Genomic DNA, 11,887 nt, shown 5'->3' with positions numbered 1-11,887 from the left:
TGTGCTACAAATAAATTTGATTTTGATTTGAAATCATGTGATTAATTAGATGAAACATTTTAATCGTTGCCCAGGCCTAGTTATTACTAAAGCTGACACCTTATTAGAGTGTTTTAATGCACTTAGACAGCATCGGATTAGAAAAAAAAAGGCTCTGATGCTTCACTGGCTGGGAGGAACCTGCACAGCCATGGATGGAGTGAATGTCTCGGTTACCAAAGCTCCAGCAGGCGGGAAAACAAACACCAAGTACTTTGAACTGCAGTGGAAAATAAGTTTAATTATTTATTGAAAGTAAGCAATAAATAATACTGTGATAAAAATAGTTTATAAGTACTCAGACTGTACATCATTGTTACAAGATGGGGAGATTCAACAGGAAAGAGCAGGAATAAAACAACAGCAACATGATTTGCATTGTGCATAAATGACTAAATGACAAAAAGAAAAGGTTTCTACTTTAAGCTGCGACTACGTGTACGGTGAAAGACTTCGGTTCCTCCGCCGCCGCGAGGGCGAAGGTTGGAACCGGTGTTGTGAGTGCGGACGAGACAAAGTCAGACATGAGAGGGGAGCTTCAGCTCTGAAAGTATAACCGACGACACAACGTGGGTGAATAATAAATAAGAGAGGAGTTAAGAAACAATAAGGCTTGATATGAAATCTTCGTACAAAGAGCGTGTTTGGGTGGGTCGCGCCGCCGCCTCCGAGGTCATCTGGTGACCGCGGCGGGGACCGGCTGAGGCCTCGGTGAAGTTGGTCCATGGAAGGAGTTTTCGCTTTCCGACTCATCGATACGTTTGCTATAAGTCTCTGTGAAGGAGTGAAGGAGTGAATCTGTGCGTGCGTTCCTCCGGAGGTGGGGAGGGGTTTGCTCTTCTTAAAGGGAAACGCTGGGGGGGGGGGGGGTATGTGGTGTAGCCTCCGCATGCGAGGTCAACTACAGAGAACCTGGAAGTCCGATTCCATTTGCATCCGGATTTCTTTTCCTGCTACCGTTATATATATATTTATATATATATATATATGGCTTTAATTCTTTAAAAAAATTCAATTTTGGTATCATAGATATGGAAAATAAAGGAGGAGGAAATGCTCTTGGTTTCACATGATATCCGTGGTCATCGTCGCCTGGTTTGCCAGCAGTTTACTTTAAAGACGATGGATGACTCACAGTGTCGAGCAGTTTGTGAAACTCCAGCAATATACGTCTGATATTCACACATCCGTTGAACTAAGAGCTGCATTTTACACATGATCGCTGGTAATAAGCTACAAAAAAATTACAACAGTTAAAAACGGGCGAAGAGATATGAATTAAGTTATATCGCGTATCAAAGTCACTTAAGCAATAAATTCAACGATTAGAGTTTCGAATCAGAGAGGAAGAAAAACATACATCTGGTCAATAAAAGCAGGATTATAAAAAAAAAAAGATTAGATAAAATGTCTATTGGTAGAAATATACAAACTCCAGACAATAGAAACATTCAGTTACATAACATCTGAGAGCTGAGCTTCAAAGTGTGGAGGATCTTTTTAAAAAAGAGAGTCGATTAAGGGGGGAAACAGGCGAAAAAAAGAGGTTACACAGGCATTCCAAAGTCAATTAAATGTCCCATTGGTTGACATAAATATAAAAATGTAGATCGATCTAGGAAGTGTCCCGCCGGGGATACTGAGATTGGTGAGTTCAGTCTCTCTTTTCTTAGTGTCCTTGAAAGTCATTTTCAATTCATCATCCTGGTCTTGAATGCGGGGAACTCCCCTTCATCCTCTGACCAGCGGTTACCTATAGAAATAATGAGGATAAACTGAGAAGGGGAGAGAGAGAGATCAACAAAGGCGGGGGGGCGGGGCAGAAGCAGGGGGTGGATGGATGGGAGGAGGAGGAGGAGGAGAAACGAAAGGAAAAGAGAGGAGAGGCGTAAAACGTGCGTTATTAAAGCAGAAACCGGAACAAGAAAAGCAGTTCTGCAGCGGGCGGCACGGAGCCGGTGCAGGTACCAGATCGGCTCGGGGTCCGTCGGCTGATGACGTCACACAAAATGGCCGTCCGCTTGAATGGGAGTACACTGTGATTGGCTGTAGTAGCCATAGTAACCGTAACTAGGCGCTGTGCGTCGGAGAGTTTTTTTTCTCGGTCTTCCGGTGATCGGCAGCAGCTACGGAGAGCTTTTTACGAAGAAATGAAATATTTCCTACAAAACAGTGTGTACCACACCTTGACCACCACCAGCCCCAAAGCTTTAAGATCTAGTTTGTTTAGTTTAATCATTTTTGGCCACTTTGGTTCACTCTGAAGAGAAGCTTCAGTTTCAGGTTTGTGTGCTGAGCACCAATAACCTCTTTGACTATATGCGAGTGGACTCCTGCATATAAAACTTGTAAATATTGTTCTGTTGGATATGTGTGTATATACACACTCTACGTGTGTGAGTGTATATATATCTATATCTATAGATATAGATATAGATATATATATATATATACACACACACACACACACAGTCTAGGTAAATAAGACAAATACACACACTGAAAAATTAGCTTAAAGAAATGGCATCTATCCATCCATGTTTCCATCCATTTATCAATCCATTTATCCATCTATCCATCCATCTATCCATCCATCCATCCATCTATCCATCCATCCATCCATCCATCCATCTATCCATCCATCTATCCATCCATCCATCCATCTATCCATCCTTCCATCCATCTATCCATCCATCTATCCATCCTTCCATCCATCTATCCATCCATCTATCCATCCATCCATCCATCTATCCATCCTTCCATCCATCCATCCATCCATCCTTCCATCCATCCATCCATCTATCCATCCTTCCATCCATCTATCCATCCATCCATCTATCCATCCATCCTTCCATCCATCTATCCATCCATCCATCTATCCTTCCATCTATCCATCCATCCTTCCATCTATCCATCCATCTATCCATCTATCCATCCATCCATCTATCTATCATCTATCCATCCTTCCATCCATCTATCCATCCTTCCATCCATCCATCCTTCCATCTATCCATCCATCTATCCATCCATCCATCCATCTATCCATCCATCCATCCATCCATCCATCCATCCATCTATCCATCCTTCCATCCATCCTTCCATCCATCTATCCATCCATCTATCCATCCATCTATACATCTATCTATCCATCCATCCATCCTTCTATCCATCCATCCATCTATCCTTCCATCCATCCATCTATCTATCCATCCATCCATCCATCCATCCATCCTTCCGTTTGTTGTGAAAGTCGAACGCAACAAAATTTGTCCGAGCCGATCTCAACTTCTTATTTATTAAAGATTTTAACTAAATGTACAGAAACATGTGGCACGTATACACAAAGGTAAATCTGGTTGTTCATGTTCAAGGCCCACATAAGGTTATAAGATGAAAGAAAAAACGAGCCAATCACAGCTGTCCGACGTACAGCCAACCACAGTGTACTCCCATCCAAGCGTACCGCCGTACTGTGACGTGTTCAGCAGACGCCGGACCCCGAGCCGATCTGGTACCCGCGTCTTCTGTTGGCGGTGCGCGATCTTACCGTTGTGTTAACAGGAGTAGGTCCTGACTGTGGCCGTGTCCAGCCGCTGTATGGACTGACTTCCTGCGCGCCGGCGTGGGCAGAATCACATGCAGAGACGTGCCGTTAGTCACAGCATCGTGAACAAACAGCAGAGCAGCAAAGCCATTCCATTAGAAACACGGCGAGCAGAGTCTCACACAGACAGACAGACAGAAAGACGAGGCACTAACCGTCCATCGGACTCCTCTTTGGCTGCATGGAGGGAGACGCCGCGTTGCTGTTCGTCACTCGGAAGTTGGAAGGCAGCGTGTCCGACGCGCCCAAAGACGCGCCCCTCGTGTCTTTGGGCCGGAACTTTTTCCTCCATGATGGCGCGCGGCGGAAGTTCTTATCGTCGTCCTGGAAGAGGAGGACGGAGTTCACACACATTTCTCACTCAGTCTGAGGCTGTATTCGAAACCGCCTACTTCTCCTACTAACTTTAACTGTTTTTAAGTTCCCGGATGCATACTAGATTCTCCGAAATGTTGGGTATGCATCATGAGGTTACTACTCATTCTCAAACTACCCAAGATGCAACGTAACGTGACGTCGCCGATCGTCATTTCCTGTCAAGACGGCAGTTTCAAGCTAGCTACAACGAGGGTAGGTTCACTTCCTGTTTTCAAAACAAAAGCACCAATTGTATGGTAATGGCTTTCCCTATGATAAAAGGCAACAGGTATTTTATTTTGTGAAAACAACAGGAAGTGCGTTGCTCACTGCAGCTAGCTTTAGTAGCGCCGAATTCATGTATTCATTCAAGATGACTCGGGCTGTGTTCGAAACCGCCTGCTGCATACTCATCGATCAGACAGTATGCAGAGCGTTTACCCACAATGCATTTCGCTCCTGCCCGAGCCGAAATCAGCCGGCCTGAAGCTGATTTCTCTTAAGCTCTAAACTCTGTAAACTTTAGCAACATTTGAAACATTTTCAGGCGAGAAAGCAGTCGTTTAGATCCCCGACGTGTTGAAAACCTGACAAAATACCGGCTATTTACAATTTTGTTCCCACGAGTGTGCGTTTCTCACCTCTTCCACTCTCCGGTCCGTGCCGACCGCCATCAGACTGTTGTATTCGCGCTCCAGAGTTGCTCTGGCCTACGGAGAAAAGAGGGGAAAAAGGATGAGATGGGACACATTTGTCCATTTTTGTGAGCAGTTTGCTTCGGTCTCTTGGTTCGTTTCTGATTTTTAATAGTTTCTTTTCCTTTTTTCCTGGTGGAAATACAACCTGTGGCTTTTTTTAACCAGTTTTCTTTGTGTAAAAGACGCCGGTGGGTTCTGAGATCTACCGAGCTGATCACCGGTCCGCTAAGGGCAGCATGCACCGCCTTCCTGGACGTTTTTATTCCAGATTCCTCAGAGTTAAAGCATTCATTTTTGATGGTTCCTTCTTGATCTTCACTAGTTTTGTGTTGCTGAGAACAAAAAGAAAGATGTAATTACTGTGGAGCCTTGCTGATCTGGATCACAGCCGGTGGTCGTCAGGAAAGAGACTCCAGTCTGTTTACTGCTTGTTTACTTCTGAGGCTTTCTGACTTGGGAGTGCCTTTCCAGGGGAATTCAGGCTCAGGACTTCTGTTTCAATCTTCAAGAAGTCCTTTTTCAAACGTGACTGAATTTGTTCAGAATTTCTGAGTCCGAGTTTAGTCCGAATCAGCTTTATTACAAGGAATTCTTTGCTGGCAGTTGTTGATGAAGGCCGAGAAAAACAGTCGAATGGTCGTTAACGTGACCGGTCCGACATCAAGCTGCACCGACAGCACCGTTTTCTACGTTTTCTACAGGTTTGAGTCATTTAAACACAAAGAGAAAGCAGGTTTTATCCTGTTAGAATATTCCCAGACCGGCTCTGAATTCATCTGAATGAGGATCATTAGTTTGGTTCTGATGAGAAGAAGCAGGAATGTAGCTCAGTGTGGAGGGAAGCACAGAAAAGTGGAAGAAAAACACTAAAAATCTGTGAAAAAAATTGTGATAAATAATCTCAATATTGATCAAAATAATCGTGAATATTTCAGCCCCAGTGAGCACTTCTCATTTTGATCCTTTTCCAAGCATTCGTACCATTTAACCGTGTGTCTGATGTGTGTTTACGGGCCGGGATCATCCCACAGAACAGGCAGGTGTTCGTTAGTAAATGATCATTTATGTTGTAACACAGTAAGTAACTTTAATACATTTAGTAAAGTGCACATAAATGATAAATATAAGCTCTGGAAGAATTTAAACTGCAAACATTAGATCAACTATAATAAGCTGGTATGATTCAAGTCGCTGTGATTTAAAGTTACTTTAATCTAGAACAGCTGCCACATAAAAGGATCCATCAAACTCAGTTTATATGTGGAAATCTGACAAATATGTATATTTATTCTCTTTATTTTTTATCAGAACTATAATATTTAAAAAACAAATGGAAAAAATAACAGCTTAGTATTTCCTGTTATGTGGTGGCACAGAGTCAGAGCGTCTCAACCACAGACATAATATACGTAGACGCCTCAGACTGATGCTGTTATTGGAGCTGACGTATCTGCGCGGCCGCCATCTTGGATGGGTCTCCAATGCCTCCACATTGCATTTATTTTAACTAAGGAAGGTGTTTATCCCCAACTACAATAACCTTGCTAACATCCTTGGTGAGAACAGGAACAGGCTCAAACCTGACAAGGTAGAGATGTTGGTTTTCATCAAGAAAAACGTACATTTCCTTCTGTGAAGCCAGAGGAGGAGAGGAAGAATTAGGAGTGCAGTTAAAGCACATTACTGGCCTTCCTTTAGAACACTGTGGCACTTTTATTTGCTTATTTGTTTACATGCCTGCAGGTATTTCAAGCTGAGCTGCTGCTCATTTTTATATTAGACATTGTTACACTATACTACAATGTGAAGAATTTGTTTATTACTTGATTAATTAAAGGATTAAATTGACCAAACTAATAGGGCTGGGTAAAATAGATAAATAAATAAATAAATAAATAAATAGATATTGGATAAATTTTGCAAAAGCGATTCGTAGGGCATGAGATCGATTTTTCCCCATGAAGTTAACCCCAGTAGTCTCGTGCTTTACTTTTAGTTTTGTTACCATTATCATCATTTTTGCGCATTAAGAAACAATGCCTTAATACAATCTGCAGTGATGGAATGTTGTAGTTCAAAGTTACACTTTCACTTGCGATTCCTTTATCATTTTAAAACGGCACTTTTGAGACAGTTGTGTTCACAGCTGAAGTTTAAACTGTCCAATTCACAAGTTTGGACTTAAGACCTGCTGTTTATGGTGAAAATAATATATAAAATAAAATAGATTTGTATTTTGTAAAACAGTTGAGCCATTTTCATTATTTAAAGCGGCGCTATGCAACTTTCAGTAATACGGGGTTTGTTTACCATGCAATGCACACCCCAAAGCTGTAGGGGGAGCTCCGTAGAAAATAAGGCGACAGTCTAGCCAGACTGTCGTAAACCCACAAGAGGCAATTTACGGTTTATTTTTTCAAGACACTGGCAGAGAGTTGGAGAGCCGTCGACAGCTAATGGAGAGAGGGTGTGTCTATCAGGCTACCTGGCTCGGCTCAGAGCCCTTTAGACCTGCCGTGAAGCAGTAGTTCTCGGCTCTCGTGAGTCGCGAGACTTCCAGAGCTAAACAAAGCACGCGGCGCCACAGGCAAAGTTGCAAGCGCTGTTTCGGGCTAGGGCCACCAGATGGAGATGGAAATGTCACCGTTTTCATCAGAACGGGTCAGCCAAGCAATTTTATGACCATGAAAAAGTTGCATAGTGACGCTTTAAGAGCGGATCGAATCGTGATTAATCGATTCAGGACCTCATGAATCGAAATCGAATCGATTTAGGAAATTGGCCACGATACCAAGCCCTAAAAACTAATAAACACTTCAAACAATAAAACTAATTAAATTAGGGGGGTCCGTGGCGTAGTAGGTTGAGCATGCGCCCCATGTACAGAGGCTATAGTCCTCGATGCAGCTGGCCCCGCTTCGAGTCCGGCATCGGACGGCCCTGTGCTGCGTGTTATTCCCCCTCTCTCTGCCCCCTGCTTCCTGTCTCTCTACACTGTCCTATATAATAAAGGCATAAAAAAGCCCAAAAATAAAAAAATATATATATTTTTTTTAAATTTAAAAAAATAATTAAATTAGTTCAATGATAAAATAAGTAAATAATTATTATTATTATTTATTTATTATTTTTTTTTTTTAAATCAGGGACATCCTGGATCTGTTTCTTCGCCGTTCTTCATTTTTTTAATGTACTGTAGAAGTATCGGATCGGGACTCGGCAGACACTCAGAATGACTCGGACTTGGCCGGTACCTGCGTGTTCTGCGTGGGGATCTGCAGCAGCAGGGCCAGGGTGTTGTGGTCGAAGGTTTCATCCAGGGCGAGCAGCGCTCCGTGGACGCCGCTCTCGTACAGGTTGTTGCTGTACTCTTTCAGCCCGATGGCCTGAACCCAACTGATCACGCGCTCGTTGCTCCACAGCAGCACGTCTGAAACGACACGACGTATAAAAACCAGGCGCTTCCAGAATCTGGTTCATTGGTGTTTGGAAACCAGCGGCAGTTAGTTACCTTTGAGCTCCAGCTGGGCGTCGTCTCTCCTCCTCTCCAGATCCTGCCGGTCGTAGTTGAGCCTCCTCAGAGACATCACGCCGCACTGAAAGCTGTTCCTGTTGGACGCAAACAGCACAGCTCAGTTCAGTCGAGCTGAAGGTACAGCCAGACGGCGCCATTTAACGGGGCCGCCGTCCTTCCAGCAGTTTATACCCACGGGAAGGGGGTGGGGTTATTGATCGGGTGATGTCTGCGGCTGTGGTTCCTCTAAATGCAGCTGAATTCACCGACAGACGCCATCTTTAAGTTACCTGAACGCTGATTCTGACGGATGAGGACGCAGTTATAAAATCAGGATTTATTAGAACAAAGGTTTTACGCAGACTAATGCAGTAATTAGTTGTTTTTTTTTGTCATGTAAACGTGTTCAAACAGCTGTTGTTGCATTAGTTGTTACTAGGGGGTGTCAAATTATGGCGTTAATTGCGATTAATTAACTGCAGTCATATTTAGCGCGTTAATCTCGTTTTTAATCTCCAACTTTACCGTTTCTGTATGCGAGTTGCCCTTTTATGAAACCTGTTTTTATTCGTTGGGCTTCTTGTGCTTGAGTTGTTGGGGGCGGGAAGCAATAGCCGCATTCGGACATACATTTTGTTTACTCGCAGCAGTACATTTGGCGCAAATTTACCAAGAAGTTAGCATTCCAACGCGCCATGCCGAGCTTGGTCTATTTCCTGAAGTCTGTCATGACCGGCATCGTTGGAAAGCTCCGAGTCTCCCGCACAATGACGTCACCCAAATAACGGCGCTTCCTTTCTATCAGTAACCAATCGTGAACGTCTGAAGGCGGATTTATAGCTAATGACGAAATCTCATTGGCTGCTGCTCGTTTCTGCTAACGTGATTCGCTCAGACGCATCACGTGGTCGACTCTGACGCTCCCGTGTTTAGCTTACGTGGAATCGATCAGCTGATGAACCTTCGGGAAGCAGCACACCTGACCGTAAACTGTTGCTAGGAAACCGAGGGGAGTTAATGACAGCAGTTGGTCATACAAGTCGCACGTCTCAATGAACTGACATGCGATCTTTTATTGTATTGTATTGAGCTTGTATTCTTTATTAATAAGAGTATTTTATTCAGTATTAGTATTACTGAGGGCCTGAGCACTTATTCTGTTTTTGAGCAATTGTTTCTAATACAAATGTATTAAATTCCCCTATTTAAATCTTTAAATGGCGTTTTCTCAAAATCAGTTTTTTGTATTTTTCCAGTATCAATATCTCAGCCTACGGAGCACCTACTAACACCAAACTTTCCAGTTATACACTTAGCAGTATTCTGAAGATATTTACAGAAGGATTTGTTGGTAAATCTTTCCTGGCCTGATTTATGTGACATTATAATAAAAACATATGGCGAAAATCGATGTTTTGTAAGGCTATGGACAGTATATTTTGATTTCCTCGGAAATGAAAGCAGATATCCTGAAATCCCTCTGTAATTTTCTTTCGTGTACACACAAAATGAAAAAAGAATTTTGCCTCTGGCTTTATCATATGTTCAGATCTATCTTCCGGAAATAAATGCAAATTTGCGCATATTTAATTAGATAATGCCTAATTTGCATAATTAAACACACAAAATTCTAAAACTTGTAATACATTTTTAATCCATACTTGTATAAGTAACCAACTGAGGAAGTTTAATAGTGACATCTATTATTTTAAAATATTATTCACCTGTAGTGTCTCGCCTTAAATGCCGTTTTCTCAAAATCAGTTTTTTGTATTTTTCCAGTATCAATATCTCAGCCTATGGAGCACCTACTAGCACCAAACTTTCCAGTTATACACTTAGCAGTATTCTGAAGATATTTACAGAAGGATTTGTTGATAAATCATTCCTGGCCTGATTTATGTGACATTATAATAAAAACATATGGCGAAAATCGATGTTTTGTAAGGCTATGGACAGTATATTTTGATTTCCTAGGAAATGAAAGCAGATATCCTGAAATCCCTCTATAAATTTTCTTTTCATTTTGTGTGTAAACAAACTGAAAACAGAATTTTGCACCTGGCTTTATCATATGTTCAGATCTATCTTGCGGAAATATATGAAAATTTGCGCATATTTAATTAGATAATGCCTAATTTGTATAATTAAACATAAAAATTTCTAAAACTTGTAATACATTTTTAATCCATACTTGTATAAGTAACCAACTGAGGAAGTTTCATGGTGATATCTATTATTTTAAAATATTATTCACCTGTAGTGTCTCGCCTTAACCTCGTGACGTTTTTAAGCTTAGAAAAGACGACAGGAGGTCCTTTTCTGTCCTGAACCTGAACGTCAGCAGGTGGATCTTAAATGAAGCTTTGTTACGAGATACAACTGGATCCTACACACCCTTCGCTTCCCCCCATCAGAGCGCGTTCTACCTGTGGAAGCTGTCCACCATTTTCAGCTGCCCTCTGAGGTCCTTCTTGGTGAGGTGGTCCAGCATGCGGGCGTCCACCAGCGACTCCATGAAGTAGGAGCGGTACTGCGGCAGACCCAGGCTGGGCAGCCACTCATTTCCAATCCACTCATGGTTCATTTCTCCGTACGCCAGCGTCTGCGTGCAGAGAAGGCGGCGGCTTAATCAGAGCTGAAAAAAGCGTCAACGGCCAGCATTAAATAAAACTTTACGACGAGGCCGCCGGACAGATGTTAAGGAGCTTAAATCAGATTAAACTGGGAACGTATAAAGATATTTTACACTGAATGTATCAGACATATTCAGACATAAACCTGTGTGATAATATTTTGTCTTTTTGTCTGAAATTAGCCAACTTTCCTCCTATTTAACCAGGCGGTTAAATAGGAGGAAATCCCTCTGAAACCTCGTCTCTAAACGATGAAACCCAGTTATGATGACTGCAGAGCAAAGACTTCGCTGCATCATATTCAGGAGTTTCTGATTTAAAATGACTCCAAAGTGAGTCTCCTCACCTGTAAACATGCTTTGGTGGATCTCTGACAAACACCTTGCAGGCTAACTTAACTTGTGCTGCGCACTGTAAATACATTTTCATAACTTTTCAGATGTAAAAACATTTCGTCCATCTGAGAAATGCTGGTTAATGTGATTATCATATAAATAAATACATCTTTGAGGACATAAATATGTCTAAAAATGAAATAAATGCACTAAATGTTTAGATTTTTTTCTAAAAGACTTATTAGATTATTATTATTATTGTATTATTTCTCATTCCACATCTATTTTCAACTCTTATATTGAAATAAAGGAGCGTGATTATCAGAATGAGACACACAAAGTCAGTTAACAGAGCTGCTGCTCGTGCACTGCAGTCCTGAAATGTTCCAGAGGGGGGGTTGATGTTTGAATGAACGGTCCTGAGCGTCTGCTGCTGCTTCCTGTACGTCACTTTCCACTCACAGGTCGATACGTTGGGATACGTGTTGCCCCGACTTGAAAACAAAGACGCTTATCTGCTGTTCTCAGAGTGCTGAGCACAGAATTCTTGAACTGAACTGGGTAAAAGGCTTCTGGCTGCTCTGCAGCTCCAGCCTGGAATATGTTGCAGAATGACTGGAAACTAACAGAGTTGATCTCTTTGAGCGCCTTCAAATCCGAACTGAGAACACTGGAGGCCGACTCCACTGCATGTACCTGTTTTT

General features: G+C 42.2%; 1 protein-coding gene across 12 annotated transcripts in view; it reads right to left on the bottom strand.

Moving 5' to 3' along the window:
- Window positions 1-260: 260 nt before the first annotated feature.
- The window catches only part of ppfia1 (PTPRF interacting protein alpha 1), a 75,445-nt gene continuing 63,818 nt past the window's right edge, over window positions 261-11,887 (bottom strand). For 7 of the 12 annotated variants that reach the window (XM_075467541.1, XM_075467585.1, XM_075467568.1 and 4 more), the window contains 6 exons: window positions 10,642-10,817; window positions 8,210-8,307; window positions 7,953-8,128; window positions 4,642-4,710; window positions 3,799-3,967; window positions 261-1,792 (listed from right to left, as the gene is read on the bottom strand). In XM_075467541.1, coding sequence (XP_075323656.1) covers window positions 1,731-1,792; window positions 3,799-3,967; window positions 4,642-4,710; window positions 7,953-8,128; window positions 8,210-8,307; window positions 10,642-10,817 — 750 coding nt within the window. In that variant the 3' untranslated portion in view covers window positions 261-1,730. Of the gene's footprint in view, window positions 1,815-3,586; window positions 3,650-3,798; window positions 3,968-4,641; window positions 4,711-7,952; window positions 8,129-8,209; window positions 8,308-10,641; window positions 10,818-11,887 lie in introns of all 12 variants that reach the window. The other 5 variants (XM_075467550.1, XM_075467577.1, XM_075467602.1 and 2 more) reach the window with 3 other exon arrangements.

Source organism: Odontesthes bonariensis, chromosome 1 (assembly GCF_027942865.1).
Source record: "Odontesthes bonariensis isolate fOdoBon6 chromosome 1, fOdoBon6.hap1, whole genome shotgun sequence".
NCBI lineage: Eukaryota > Metazoa > Chordata > Actinopteri > Atheriniformes > Atherinopsidae > Odontesthes > Odontesthes bonariensis.
The sequence above is the reverse complement of the archived record's forward strand: the minus strand, read 5'-3'. Positions and strand labels throughout refer to the sequence as shown.